At 29.4% G+C, this 17394-nt stretch overlaps 1 protein-coding gene across 1 annotated transcript; it reads left to right on the top strand.

Annotated features, from left to right (window-relative positions):
* The first annotated feature begins 16754 nt into the window (after positions 1–16754).
* LOC103309247 (ATP-dependent DNA helicase PIF6-like) lies at positions 16755–17374 on the top strand. The gene has a single exon (XM_029485090.1). The coding sequence runs from the start codon at positions 16853–16855 to the stop codon at positions 17372–17374; it is 522 nt and encodes a 173-aa protein (XP_029340950.1). The 5' UTR covers positions 16755–16852.
* Positions 17375–17394: the final 20 nt, after the last annotated feature.

Below are 17394 nucleotides of genomic sequence, written 5' to 3'. Positions count from 1 at the left end.
GCCTAAAAAAAAATAAAAAAATAAATCTACTTGATTCGCCGACGAACACTATACGTGTAACAATGTAGGTACCTACATTCACAAGATACGTTCGTTATACAAACGATGATTCATTATACTTTATAATGCGTACAAATCATAATTTTATATTAAATTAGTGTATGGAAGAATTCTGATATATTCGGATTATTATTCGGTTTATTTTCGTACCAGTCTGTATGAAGATACTTTGATTTAAATTAATTTCGTATTCTTTACTTAGTAAGGCAAATACGCATCGGATAATTACACTGAATTTAATTGTATTGTTTTAGCTATAATATGCTCTTTATAGGTTTTATGTTTTTTTTAGTTCTTGTATTATAATATTATTATTAGGTTCAGGCAGGGGCCTAATTAAGGGAGGACGAGGGACATAGATCCCTCCCAGGGCATTTATATTTTCATAATATTTATATATGTATATTTTGATTTTAGTTATTAATTTGTAACTTGTGGGTTTGTGCTGACATCACGACAAAATGTATTTTCATAGAATTCCTTAATATATTGAATAGCCAGTAGCCACTGTTGTTTAGGTTTCCATACGAAGTAAATATTATACTAGTAAATGCAGGGCTTACAACCGTTATACAAATCGTGACTCACGGTAACCGGTAACCGATAACCGGGAAAAATAGGCTTAAAATAGCGGTAAACGGTTAGGTTTTCGAAATTCCGGGAAATCACCGCGTCGATGTTCGGTAACGAGTTTAAAGCTCTGCTATTAATTAATATATATTATTATTTCTATAAATAAATGTAGGAGGAATGTGCTTGCATGAATTTTCCTAAAACGCATAGGTACCTACTTTAGGCCTAAGGACATAAATCCATCTACAACGTTAGGGCACAATATAGACACGAGATTGGCTTTGGTATTTCAAAAATATATTTTACTCTTAGTAGTTTATTTATTAATATAGTACTAATATTATAATATTATTTGTAATTGTGAACTTGTGAGATAATATGTGATGTTTTCTATTTCTGTCTATGTTTTTAAATCATTATCTATTTAGCAAAACGCGTTTTAATTTTTAAATATGACTCAAGGTATTTAATTAAATTTGTGATATTTTCGATTTATTATTGTGTGATTAATCACGATGTTCAATAAAGATAAAAAAAACATATAACCACTATATCAAAATTTCAATTTAATTTCTATTAATACGGTTTTTTTTTATCGATGTTTTAATTTTAGAGCGAGGGATAAGCATTTTTAAATTGTGATATTTTACATATCTTGTTCAATAGATAGTTAAAATATTGTAAAAAACAATTTATGAGAATAACTCTAATGTTATAACTATCAACATAAAATTGGAACAAACACAAATTTGCTATTTAGGTAGTACGTTGACACCTATTTATAAGGCGGAGACATCAGATAGGACGTGTAGATACGAACAATGACCTAATTGCATGTAAAAACATTTTGTATAAAAATTGATTTATTTATAAGATGCTATTTAATGTTTTAATTTACGTAAAATGTTTTTTTTTTTATTTGAATTAAATGTTCATACAAATGTCTGTGTATAACAAAAACTTAACGTATCTTTATATAAATAGGACTTAGTTGTAGGTATTTACTATTATGTACAAATTCATGTACATTATTAAATAATATGACATGAGTATAATATGAAAAGATAAGAGGACACTACACCCACATGTGTTATGCACGTTAATAGCATTATGTACGTTCTAAATAATCCATTTAACTCTATTATGTTTAATATTAGAGTGAACTGTCATATTATCAAATTTTCTGCTAATAATACTGAATATTATCTAGTGAATTCATAAGTTATTTTTATATTTTAATTTTAAAGCGACTAGCGAGTTATGAGCATAATGCATTTATATGGAAATATAAAAAAAACATAAGAGATTCACTACTTAACATTATTACTTGAAAAATTGACAATAATATGGCAGTTCACTGTAATATTCCACAGAGTTGAATGGATTATTCTTAACGTACAATTGTCCATGTTATGCACGTCATACTCTTAATATTGTGTGGTGAATGTTTTATTGACCCCATTATAAAAAAAAATTACAGGATGTTGAATTTTCGGAGCGGCCATTTCATGAAAAAGTAACCATTTTCATGAAATACTTTCGTATTTCACCAAGTGTGAAAAATTCGTTTCGTGAAATGGATAATAAATATTTTCATTAAAAGATAGGTTTCACAAAGAATAATAATATCATACGACGAATCGTCATAATAATAATAATACCTATGCCTATCTATATATTATCATTAGATATTATTGTGGAGAACTATTATACGATCGTCAAACATAAGCACGTGAACGTTTTCCTCGACCGTGCAGCCATATAGACACGGTTATATAGACAATCGAAACTCCGCTCGGCAGGGTCGCGGACGGTGCGTCGTTGTGGGTGGGCGGTGGGGTTGGTCGGGAGGGGGTGTTACGCGAAATCGTGACTGGGTGGCTGCAGCGAAGTTCCGCCGCGAGTCACGACCAAGGCATGGAAATACGCACAACACGCATAGGCGTATAAGTTTTATTATAATATTAGGTGCCTACCTGTCGTTATTCATCTGGCCGAACAATGTGCAACGTCTCTGGTCGGGAAGCACCAGCTGCTGCTCCGGCACGTATGGGCGCGGACCGATCCACGACCAAAGAGCCTCCGAGATAAACCGTCCCGCGGCCGTCTCCTATACCTAGTATTTTATAGAAATATAGAGGCACCTAATATATTATCATAATAATATAATGTTTTTTTTTCTTTTACTCGTCACTGCGAAAAGGGCTCGGCAGATAATATTATTTATGATTCAATGATTGTTGTTGTTGTTGTCGTGGTTGTGACAGCCGTTTCGTTGGTAATATATGATTTTTAGTAATCTTTAGTAATCCCCCCCCCCCAAATAATTTTAAATGTTCAAAGTAAAAAAAATAAAAATAAAAATAATAGTTGCACCTACCTGTCGTTATTCTTCTGGTCGAACAGTGTGCAACTTCTCTTTTTGAGAGGACGGAAGGCACCAGATTGCTGCGGCACTGGACGTGACCAAAACGCCTCCGAGATAATTCGACCCGTGGTCGTCTCCTATAATATTAGGTACCTAAAAATATATTATCATAATATGATAATATATTTTTTTAATCATCACTGTGGATACGCGGCTCGGTAGGTATTATTGTTGTTGTTGTTGTTGTTTTCGTGGTTGTGATTGCGTTTCATCCAACGATGTCGAAATATCGCCAACTACTGAAGTGCTGCAGCTTTAGTCGCATCCTGGGGTGGATCTTAATATAATCAAAACAAAATACTCGCAGTTTCCTTGAAATAACTGAAATATGACTAAATTATATTATTTTAATGCTAGACATAACCAAATAGCTGGTAGGTACCTATCTTAAGAAAGGAAATAACTTAGTTCAAGGCTACATTTCATATTTTCATACTTATATACAGTATACATAGAACATGTACTTATATGAAAATATTTTAACGACAAAAAATTCTTTACATGCACGCAAATATTTGTTTGGTAATATTATATTGTAATGTTCATTAATCGATTTTTATAAATATTTAATACATTTAGACTATTAAAATATAATATTCAAATATGTATTTAATAAGGGTGTATTTATACAATGTAAAATACAACACAGTGGAGTCCTTGAATTAATATTAAAAATCATTAAACATTTTCTTATACAAAATGTGTTTACATAAAAATTAAAAATATACGTCAAATAATTGTAATATTTTAAGATTTTGAAAATTTTTTGGAGGTTTTATCTGATCTAACCTAATCTTACCTGACTAATGTGATGATATACGAATGTACTACAAAAGACATTTTGTGTTGCTTTAAAATTAGAGTAAATTGAACTATTATAAAACTAGTCATTTTTCGAGAACCTACAATGATACCTATCAAAGATTTTAAATGGTAACACACCCATTTCCTCTCTCAACACTACAACAGAAACAATAAGAAACAACTTCAAGTTTCGACAATTTCTAAACTTTGGTAAAATTATTAGTTTTAATGTATGCATAAAAATGGCTGAAGACTTTTAGAGTAGGTATGGTATTTAATATTATCATCAAATCGATTATACAAAATTAATATAATATCTAATTTTTATTTAAGGTTGCGTAGGCGTAACACTGTGCAACATATGGTCATTATAATTGATGGAATTCCTGACACAAAATAATATTGCGCCAGAAGATCGATTGAACAAGCATTTCATTTTTACGCCTTAGATATTATTTTGTCCCATCGAAAAATAAACATTATTTATACATCCGCCTACGTTGATTTTAAACCCTCGAGTACCAAAGTACAAGTGACAAAAACATGATTAATTATATTCCATAATCCACGAGTTACCAGTAAACTAAGTCAACAAATGTAAACCCGTAATTCGAATTGAGATGATATATAATAATATGTACATTGTACAATAATAAATTATCTACATATATGTTTTATAATTACATTATATTTCCTAAATGATTGATGACCATAAATGTTGTAAATATATTTTGTATCGTAGGTACGTTTTATGAGAAATTGCTCAACATCGAGATATATTGCAGTATAGGTAGCTGGTATTATAGTTATCTGTTGCTATGAAATATTGTTCGAATATTCGATATTATTATCTTGATTAAAAAAAGTGGATGAAATCCAGACATTTTAAACTATTACGCTAGGTGCACCTCATCAAAATTGGAAAATAGGAAATCAGAAATTTCAAAAATTTACTTGACAGTAAATTACTAAAATTTAAAAACAGATCTTAGATTTTGAACGGAACGAAAGAATAATGTATTTATTTTACAATGATGGGGTTTTTTTTATTTCAATTTTTAATCTATTTTGACTCTTGTTGAGCTATTTACAGCCATGAAAATTTTTTCAAATTTTGTAAATTATTTTTCAGATAGAAATGTATAACAGTTTTTCTTTTTATAGCTAGCATTAGAAATTTTAATAGAAGACTCTCTACAAGATTTCCACCTCTATCAAAAAGAAAAAAAATCACCGGAAATTCACGCTATTTATATCCATGAGATATTTTTGATTTTGGTTATTTTTTAACTTTTAAATTTGATTATTTATTCAAGTAGGTATGCTAGGCTGACACAACTTCTCCGCTCAGAATCGTTATTAGTATACTATGATTTATCATTGAGTTCAAATATAACATATCCATTAAAACGACACGCTCGATAACTACTGTACAGCAGAGTAGTACTAACTTGTCGACCTTTTTTATTATAAAAATCACAAAATACATATTAAATTTAAATAGATACTAATGACTCGTCAAGTGTAATAATTTATATGAACCTACTATATTAAATCGAAATGACACAGTGCCGACTGGCCTAACCATGGTCACTTAAACAGTGAGTTCTCATCAAATATATAAGAGAGCATATTGAAGTAACAGTGGTCACCAAGTCACTTAAACTAGATAAGTAATAGAATGGATAAAAATTAATATATTAAGTAAATAAGTTTTCATAGTTTAAAAGTTTGAAAAACATTGCTACAGACTGGCTATTTTGTCATAATGATGTGAAACTGTCTGCGTTTTGTTTGCGTCAGAAACTCGTTTCGATCACATATGCATAATAAAATATAAGTTTCATCGTCTCATTCAAACGTGATAAATCGCACGTATAGTACATTTTGAGCACACAATAATATTTCATAGTATTACGACAAAAACGAAAAAGGACTGAACTCAATGTATATAATATTATAATATAAAGGCGACGACGACGGTAATAATATGTCCTTTGCCGCGAGGGCGTATACCGTCTATATACATAACTCATAAACGTATGACCCTTTTTGAATCCTATAAATATGATATATATATAACATGTGTCTGGTTAAGAACGGGTTCGGGTCGGAAAAGAAATAAGTACCTATACGTAAAACGTGCAGTATCGTATAGTCGCATAGTGTCCGCACAGTATGAACCTTATGACATGTATTTATTATCTTTCTATACAATGACAGGCGGCAGTCGGTATATAAAAAGGAAATAGTTTTACAGCGGAAGACTGTATACCAGCAAATAATAAGGACTAGTATTCAGTGTCGGTCTGGCTCATGATCATTGGGCCTCAAAGCCCCCAACTGACTTAGAAAAACATTTTAAGTTGCCTTCAATACATTGCGATAAAATTATTTTTATTTTTAATTAAAAAATAATTAACTGTATCTACTTTAAAATTATTTCTAATTATAATTATTTAAAAAAAAATACAACTTATCAAATTAACAATGTTTTACATACTTTTTAGATTCTTAGTGTAGCGATACTACAGGATGTGTTTTTTTTTCTGTCATCATTATTTGGTGTATTAAATATCCGTTGATTTACGAAATCAGCGTCAGTGAATGTAATTGGTACAGGTCAAAATTGAAAATAATCAGTAGTTGTAGAAAGTGTCGGTGGGAAAAAAGTGAAAAAAATAGTAATTTTTACGCAAATCTAGTTTTTGAAAAAATTTAATATATTTTTTTGGTGTAACTCATAAACTAATAACCTATTAGAAAGATGACATTTTCACCAAATATTTAAAAATATACAATTTTCAAACTATTTTGACTCGTTTTGAGCTATTTATATAAACATTTTTTCAAATTTTGTAAATTATTTTCCAGTTAGAAAGTTTACCGGAAAGTTATGCTATTTATTTAAGAAGTTTTCGATTTTTATTATATATTTTTTTAGAATTATTAAATTTCATTACCTCTTTTATATAAGAATATATATCGTCTACTTTTTTCTTATTGTACGATATTCCTTAGATTGTAAAAAAAATTAATAAACATGAATAAAATAAATTGAGTAAATTACAAACTATTGTTAATTTTTTTTATTTCACTATACTGGAAGATCTTAATACATTAAAGATTTTATTTTGTTTTTCCAACAGACAAATTATAGGGTTGGATTCCAAATTTTATTGGCTTATCGAGAATCTAAGTTTGGTTTTTAAAATTTTAGTTTTCAAAATTGTATTTCACACTCATGTCTCAACTATTATGTGGATTGAGGTATAAGAACTATTCGAATGCTATATATTTTATAATGTGTTAAATAAAACAGACTTCAATATTATTACAATGTTCAATGTTGATACAAATCCATTAGATTGGAACACAAGTCATGGTTCCAAGTCATAAGTGATTTAAATATATACTTTCCCATTTGGCTATGAGCTCCCCTTGCCGGGTAGTCGGGTGGGTCAAACCGACTCTGCCAGTGGGCAAGGATCTAAAAATCTGAAACTGGTGAGGTGGGGGCTAAAATTTTTTCAGAAAAAAATAGAATTATAATTTCAGCTTATAATATGTAATTATATGTGATCATAATATGTGTGATATGCCATTATATAGATAAGATTTTATAAAAATATTAACAATTGTGCTCACATTTTATATTTTTAATTTATAGTACCTATATAACATTTCCAAAAGGGAGAAGCTAAAACCCACTAATCTCCCTGGATTCGTTCTTGACTGCCAGAATTCGTAATTCATATACAGTTTTGAATTTATTACATAATCACTGTGACGACGGAAAAGATCCCGGGAGACGTAAAGTAAAAATTTAAAAAACACTGAATTTTAAGATTTATTTAACTCGCAAAGACGAGAATTTTCGTCCATCACTGAATTATTATAATAATAATTTTTGTCCAATGACTGATGATGACCGTGATTGTGGTTAAATTGCAAATATTATCTATCTATAATATTCACGTCATTCGGGTCTTATTAGTCATGACTGCCTGATCAGACGAGATGTTACTCGAACGACAGTGCTGGATGTATTGATTTAAATATATCGATTTGAATAATATATGATTGTGGACCGACTGCGTTATAATATTATTCGTCGTGGCACATTCCACGATCACCCGTCAAGGCTGTATTATAATACGGTTACTCAGACGTAATAATATTTACGTCTAAATAATAATAATGAAGATAACGATATTATGTATACAATTATGTAATACGTTGCCATTTTCAATATAGTGAAATACTGATTATAATATAGGTACCTAAATGTTTCGGTAATATATATTAATGTGTTATGCCATTTTACGAATAATGTTATAATATAACAGAGTTGGGAATGTAATGCCCTAAAAATCCCAAAGATGCTTTTATGCCATATAAATTCAAAATAATTCACGAATAAAATGGACTTACATTATTTCTATTTTAAACAAATATTGTACCTATTTAATTATTATTGTATTGGGTTGTAAATATTATAATTGTAATAGAATGTTATTGACCTTCTTTAACAGAGTAAAATAGACCGCGCAGTGCACTGATTGTGCTGCAAAGCTACCACGGAATAATTGCACAATTATTATAAGTTATTATTTATAATTAGGGTCCGGAAGTATATGCAACGAACATTACCGAAATATAGATGTATTTATGCACTTAAAATCACTGAAATATGCCCTTAATTTTTTTTAACCCTCATTAACAGAGTAAAATTGTCTGCAGTGAATCGATTGATTTAAACGGTTACAATGGATTAATTGTACAGTTATTAACATTATAATTAGGGTCTGGAAATCTATACACTGAAAAATACCAAAATAAAATGCATTTATTCGCTTAAAAATCCTGTAATATGTGCTAAAATAAGCCTTAATTTTTTATACATAATATTATATAAGAATAAAAAAAACATTTTAATACTACAATTTTTAATTCAATTTAGTTGACTGGTAATTACAAATATTACTTTTTAAAATATTTAAAAACAACAAGGTATGGTTTTATTTTTATATTTACCTCGTTGTGAATTATATGTATAACATTTAATATATAATAACCGAATGGTTTTAATTAAAATCACTGTAGACTTTGTCTATATGTGAAATCTATCATTCACCAATGATATTTAGACGAAAACCACATCAACTATTGTCGGTGTTATATTTTATTAATTTTTAATACTTTTATATTTTTATATAATATATGTAATATTCCAACGACCCGGCAAGGTTACTCTAAGTATAAAAAGAAAAGAGGGCGTTAAAATGCACACATAGACAATACAACATGCGATAGCTATTGCTGGGTTTAATAATTACAGGAAGCAACAGGATTCACGAAAACAATTTCTTGAGAAAGCATAGAAACCTTCTATTTAAATTATGAAGTTTTAAAATTTAATCACCTAGGTAGTTTAACATTTCACGTATATGTGCATGCTGTATTTTTCTAATCATTTTGAACAATACATCGACAGAGTTATTGCTAATTTAACTAGAAATTATTGTAGAGTATTTTAAAAATTTTATTAGATAATATTCTCCGGACACGAATTACGATGCACTATCCGACACCAATGCGGCAACCAATATACAAGAAAAAAAAAAAATAATAATAAACACTTGTTTACCTCTACTACTGTTATTATATTCTGAAATCAATGGCAATAATTTATAAGCTTATTTTTTAAAGTCATTTTTTTTTAAAAAAAGAAAAAAATAATTAGAAAACCAATATGTTCCCGAAATAATAAGATTAAAGATAGGTATCAACAATAAATTACTGATATCCCCTAAAAAAAACTATCGCTTTATAAGTTGTGTTACATATAGGTACCATTGTATAACTAATAGTCTTTGAACTATAGATATCATTTATTCATCATTTATGTTGTAGAATAGACAGTTAAATAATGGAACTTAGCTGGAAGACTTAAGTTAGAAATTTAAAAATAATATAGCATAGTGAGTACATATTAATATAGTTTACTTTCATTGAAATATTCGGTGTATTAATGAGAAATATATAAATATATAAATTAGTAATTACTAATCAAGTGTTTTAAAGTCACCTACTCAAGTTTAATTTTTAGCAGACTATTTGAACATTAATTATATCTATAGTTCAAAAACATATACAAAATTGTATCACAACTTTTAGAGCGGGTTTTCTTTTTTACTTAAAGTTTTTTTTTACACGGAGTTTTGTGGAGTGTTTTTGTTATATAATTATATATTCTTCACAAAAAAATTATCTAAAATGATGCTTACAAACCTTCTACATGACAAATTGGAATATATTCCATATACAGGTTGATTCACCAAGCATGTTCACCCCCATATTTTGCCTTAATTATGAATGCATTCAAATTCTGTTTTTTGAAATGTTTAAATACACTCAAAGACCGTATTTTTAAATTGTTGATTTTTTTGTACTAATTAAGAAGTGTCATTCAGCTATAGGTACAAACTTCTGTTTTCATATAAGAATCGCCATTTTTTACTGAAAATTAATAATGGATAATTTTTTTAACATTTTGATGTACCACATTCAAAATTCGAATGAGTCGTAGTTTCTTAGTTATTAAAATGTTTGTATTAAGGATAATGGTCTTAAAAATGGTTTTACATGAATAAAATAAACGTAAAATTGGATCTAGTATTTATGGACCATTTTCACAAATTATTAATATTAATAACTACAATTTTCAAATCATCATAGTCCCCGTGGGCCTTATCTTATAAACTCATTACTATTGATCTTTTATCCTTAGGACATAAAGTTAAATAACTCAAAAACTACTAGTATGAATTTTGATTTTGGTACGTCAAAAATTTCAGAAAAATTATTTACTCTATAATTTATTGTTGAATAGAGGTATTCTAATTTGAAAAACAGAAGTTTTATCTCCACAGGACACTCCTTGAGTAGTACAAAAAATTTCAAAAAATTGAAAATTTATTTAAAACCTAAAAAAATCAGATTTTGAATAACTGCATTATTGAAGACAAATTAGGGAGTGAGCATGCTTGGTGAACCACTCTGTATAGTATAAACCGTTGTAAGACTAATATGATATATTTTTTGTTTCACACAGAATCTAAAATACAACAACTATTGTAAACATTTAGATGCAACAGAAAAAAACACTAAAAAATGCAAACAAATGGGGACACAAAAGTGTATAATACTATTTATCTTGGTTGGCAATTAATTAATAGGACCGTTTATAAAAAACCAATACTGGAATTCAACAAATAACGACGTAGGTAATAATATGATATATTTTGTCCGACAACGATGCGTGATAAACTACTGTACACAAGCTGTTTCGATTAACCGAATATACAGAATGATTCATCAACCATGCTCAGCATCACTCATTTATCCTTAAATAACGAAGTCTGTTTTTTCTGATTTTTTTAATGACTATACTTTAAATTGTATTTAAAATATATTTTTCATGCCATTAAGGAATGGTCCTGAATACAAACTTATTTTTTGTAAATGTTACTGTAAGTTGTTAGTGATATAATTTTTATGAAAAATCCTATCTAAATCGAAAATTCCTACTTGGTTATAGTGTTTGACTTCTTCAGCTTTTGACAATTACCCATAATAACAGATTTGGAAGATATGAACGCTATGAAATTTATATCGATTTATTTTAATCTATAATAAAATTTCATAGTTCATAAAAATTATCTGAATATAATTATACTTAGGTATTTTATGTTAATTTAAGTCAATTATAATATAAAATATTATAGCATTATCCTTAAACCTTACTACATGAATTTTTTATATCTTTTAAGCTATATATTCGTTCAAACTTTTAAATGAAGGTGAGTATGCTCAGTGAATCAACCTGTATAATTGTATTACTTTTAATGTCCTCGTGCTGTAGGTATAATATATAATATACTCGTTTAGTCATACATAATATGTATAGTTGTTCATTGTACGACTTCTGGAACAGACCACCAAAAATGCTATATTTACTGCAGGCATGTAAAAAAAAATCTTTATAAAAAAACCTTTAGACAAGATATATTATACAGGTAATTAACCGCGAGTGTCTGCAGCAGTAGTACCTAAATGTTATCCGAGTTTTGCAAAAAAGTGTAAATCGTGACTTTTGTAGGTCATTGGCCATCACTTATATAAATGCAATGAGTTGAAATAAAACATTTACTTTAACTACCTATAATAATATGTACAATATGTACATAATAAATGTCTAGATAATGAAATGTCTAGATTATGTATTCTTAAGGATTATAATATATTATTATCTTTTAAAATGTTTAGACATAGAAATAAGAAAACATAATATCCCATGGAGACAAATAGATTACCTACATTATAATATAGGTACACACATTTTAAATTTACTTATAAATTGTAACAAAAAAAATAATAATATACCTACTAATTGTATACAGCAAAAATCCTGTAAAAATCTTAGTATAGTAGCCAGTATACAAAATATGATACCTATAACTTATAAACTTGTTATAAAATCTTAACCAGTACCTATTTGAGATTATTGATTTTTATTACATTTTGATTCTATACATTTTTCTCTACCTATATATTGTATAGGTATTTTTTATATAATGAAATTAATTCAACACAAAAATCAAATCAGTCCGTATACAGACAGTCTCAGAGAAACACTTTTTTCTAGAAAATTATAAACGATTTAGAATATTATATTTGTTTACGTCATATGAATGTGAAAGTATTATGTCGTTGTTATTAAAACAATGAATGTAAACAATAAATAAAGACATTAATTTTAAAGATTTTTTAGCTAAACTATATTTTTTTAAAGGTAACTTTTTACTCAATAAAGAACAAATTTTTATTCCAAATGATACTTTCGAACATCTCTGCTACCTATGTCAATATCTTTGAATTCTACCATAAAATATCAATTAATAACAAATTAAAATTCTAGATATAATATAGGTGTATAATAATATCATCTGTGCAGTACCTAACCGAATATTATTGGATCGCAGTCCAAATTGTGAATTAGGTAAGATGCCGTATTCGGTTATGAAATATGTCTGATACGCTAGAGGAGACATTTTTTAAAAAAGTTTACCTAAGGTTGGCCACATACGACAGTAGGTCTGTACTCTGTATACCATATAGGATATGCAACAGTGTCTGATCTTAGGGGGCCGGCAAGTTGATATTAACACGTATATAAATATATATATACGCATGTTAATTAATTTTAATTATAACCAGTGGCACAAATAGAAAAAATGTTTGGGAGGGGGGGGGGGGCTTAAGTTCTGCAGTTTTAATACTACTTTCATACCATAATCTGAGTTATTATAGACGTTAGCTGATTATACGCGTGTCGTCGTATCAATTCGGATTAAATCGATCTCGTCATATTCGCGTGCCAGTAAAATTATACTATAATATATTATATTATATATCATCCCGTGAAACGACGACTGCATTCTACGCTCAACAGGTTAACCGCTATTATCGTCTACAGTTGTTGATAGTGTCGTCAAATATTGTATCACATATAATTATGATATATTATAAATTATTGGAGCTGTTTTGGTGAAAACCCGTCAACGAAAATCATTACACGTTTCTGCGAGAAATTATAGACTTGGAACGCGTGTTTTTTATTAATTTAATTTTGCAGCCACCAATCGTTTTCCCAGTGGGAAATATAAAACTATGATATTAGTATAGAGTATATCGGTTCGTGTGGCCTGTGAAGTATTCACTATGAAGTACGATCACGGCTCTTTGCTACCACTTAAAATGTGTATCCTCCCTCTGCCACCTGCAGAGGTTTCGTATTTCACTGAAGGTTATTTCGTAGGTATTTAACAGTGGAAGAGGGTACCTACGGTTGGTTAGAACACGTGTATATGTGGCGAATATTTATCTCTAAGTCCGGGTGGTCACCCATCCGAGAACTAGTGACACTGGCTGCTGCTTGACTTCAGAACATGTTTGTTACTGAAGTCAACCACTGCACCATACCAGGCCACATTATATTATTATTATAAACATAAATACCGAAACTCTACAGTATATAGAGGTATATTATTATTATATGTGTGAACGAGTTTTTTGGTCATTGAAAACTGATATCAAACCAAATTTTCAGATTACATTTGTGGTACTACTATAACAGTCAAATGTTAACGCTTGAAAGAAATTTTACTTGATGAAAACTTTAAAAAAAAACTAAAAATTAAAAACGAAATGTTCATGCATTTCATGCATTTGACTTTTTGAACTATAGTGCTGTACCTACCTATTCCAAATTTTCCACAAGATAGGTATTGCAGTAGAATTAATTATCTAATTAGATTTAATATTTACAGCCTAAAAGGGTATAGATATAAATGTGAACAATTGTTCTTATACTATTCAATTACATCGGAAATTCGTCGTGTTATCTTAATCGGGAATACGATAAAATCATAATTATTATATGCATACCTAATACGACTTCCTATATTAACATAATTTATTATTATTAACTAACACACACATACACCCGAAAATATACAGCAACCACCTATCTGGACGTTCTCAACCATATAATATTATTATTATTATTATACACATATTATATTCATACCTGCAGCGTAGTATAATAATATAAAGATATTATTATTACATATGTACGAGTTTTTCGGTCATTGACTGGTCTGTACCCCCGACGTCGTCTCCGTCCACCATCTCCTGGTACTTTGTATAATACTATAATAAATAATAATAATATATATAGATAGTTATACGCGTCATATAAAATATTATCACTATGTACATTGTGCAAATTAACGCGTGTCCGTCGGTTTTCGCGAACGACGCACGACGGTTGCTATTATATTATTATTAAATAATATTACAAATAATAAATGTATAAATCGCGAATGCAACAACCGCGAACTAATAACACTAATTAGACTCGGATTTTGGTAGCAAAATCATATTACGCTTTTTCGGTGGAAGTGTGATAAAAAGGTAACTGCAGTTGTATACGAACATATTGTATACGACATAATAATATGTCGTTTCATGTGATATGTTTATCATGATTTTTTCTTTCTTGTCACTAAACCGTACTTTTTTGTTAATTTTTGAAAATTTTTTTACGAAAATACCTAAGTATTATAAAATAAGATATCCCGACTGACTAATCAATTTACAATTAAAATTATTATGATAGCTAGAGACTATCGTACCACTAAAGATGGGCTCAAAAAACGACTTTGTTTCGGAAATTGATGTATATTGTTGCCATATTGGTTAAAGTAAATAAAAAATGTAAAAAAAAATATATATATAAATATTCGCAGTAGTATTTAGTGTACCTATACATATTACTCGCATTTTAGCATTCATAAATTACGTAATGTGAAATTTTTTAAAAGGTAATGATTATAATATTCACTGTTTACAAATACTGTGTATGGCGTTTTTTATTTTTAAAAGAGTATACAACTAACTGGGCATCGGAAAAAAGAGAGTGTTAGGGGGAAAGTATGCGTTACGAAGATTTTCTGTCACGTGGACGGATGTTGGAAACTCGGTGCTGACGGTGCCTCAGGCTTCACCCACCATGGGCTCTACTTGCCGTCTAGCCCATTATGCTTTTGAACAGGATCGTATACGTAATGGAAAAACACTGTCTACCACGTGACGGTAGGGTAGACATGGAACAGAGACTTGATGGAGTTCACTAGTGCTGGTCAGCGGTATTGGCCCAAATGTTGTGGCTTAGCCGGCCATGGTGGTATATGATACATAGTCAAGAAAATCAATATACTTTTTAAAAGCTCCTGTTTTCACTTTTTGTCAATGACCTTAGTCATATTCTTAGTCACTTACTGTATTTTGCTGATGGTATGAAAATCCTTATGTGCATAAATAATCACAATTACTGTGTCAGTGGTAAACTGCAAAATGAAGAGTGATGTGGGCCATTTTATTGAATACTTCAACTTATTAGGCCTATCTCTTAACATTTCCAAATTAAAAGTTATGACTTTCTCCAGAAAACTATGTCCAATTGTTCACTCCTAAAATATGTTATCTGATGGGTTGCATATTACAACGTCAATAATTAGGTCATTGGTCTTGGATTTAAATTTAGCAGTTCTCTTGACTCTAGTTCTTATATTGATATGATGTATTGCAAGGTGTTAAAAACTCTTGGATTTGTAATGAAACTGACTAAAAAGTTTTCCCAAATTAACAGAGTAAAAACTTTATACAGTGCCTTAGTGAGACCCATTTTGGAGTATGATTCACTAATTTGGGACCCGTACAGTGTACACTTCAAATTAATCTTTGCAGGTTGAAAGAGTCCGATGAACATATTTAAAGTATGCAAGTTACATTTTAAACATTCGATATCTTCCACACGATTACAATCTCTAAGATTCTTTACCTCCAATACCTAGCTAACTTTAGGCGGATGTTAAGACATAAGACTATCCTTAAAAGGCTCTTATATAATGTTGTTGACTCTCCTACTCTTTTATCCCTTATAACCTTCAAAGTTCTTCAATTTCCAACCCAAGCACCTGTGTCGTTCTTTACCTACACCCCAATTTTAATAAATAAATAAAAATAAAATAAATAAATAAAAAAATTGTATTTCATTAGCCAGATTTACATCTACTATATTACCTATAACCAGAAACATTCGTGTTTCGTCATCGAAATCATTTCGTTTGTTACGTATCGAATTAGCTGATAAAATAATTATATTATTTTAATGATGCATCAAACTTATTAGTTATAATAGTGCAGATATAAAATGAACTAATTGAGAGTGTCTTCCTGGATATACTGAATAATTACTTGGATCAGAATTGGCTTAGTCAACGTGCTATTTTAACAGCAAAAAATAATGATGTTGACAAAATTAACTTTCAGATACAACAGTTATTGCCAGGTGATTTTATGTCTTTTAAATCAATCGACACTACTGTCGATGAAAACGAAGCAGTATATTTTCCCACTGAATTTTTAAATTCCCTGGAAATACTAGGAATGCCACCACACAAACTTCGATTGAAGATTGGTTTACCAGTTATTCTTTTGCGTAATTTGTATCCACCTAAATTATGCAACGGTACACGTTTGGTAATCAAAAGGATCAGCGGAAATGTTCTTGAAGCAACTATTTTGACTGGGAAGTTAAAAGGAGAAATTGTGCAGTTGCCACGTATTCCAATGATACCATCAGAATCTCCTATACCAATTAAAAGACTTCAATTTCCTATTCGTTTGGCATTCGCAATGACCATAAACAAGGCTCAAGGACAAACAATGTACATTTGTGGCTTGGACTTGGAAAATCCATGTTTTTCCCATGGACAACTATATGTTGCATGCTCACGTGTGGGGAAGCCATCAAATCTATTTATATTAGCAAAAGACAGGTTAACCAAAAATATTGTACACCGATTAGTTCTTAGTTAAATTTAAATTATTAAAAATAG

The sequence above is a fragment of the Acyrthosiphon pisum genome, chromosome X (genome assembly GCF_005508785.2).
Source record: "Acyrthosiphon pisum isolate AL4f chromosome X, pea_aphid_22Mar2018_4r6ur, whole genome shotgun sequence".
Classification (NCBI taxonomy): domain Eukaryota; kingdom Metazoa; phylum Arthropoda; class Insecta; order Hemiptera; family Aphididae; genus Acyrthosiphon; species Acyrthosiphon pisum.
Note: the sequence above shows the minus strand (reverse complement) of the source record. Positions and strands in the feature narration are given on the sequence as shown.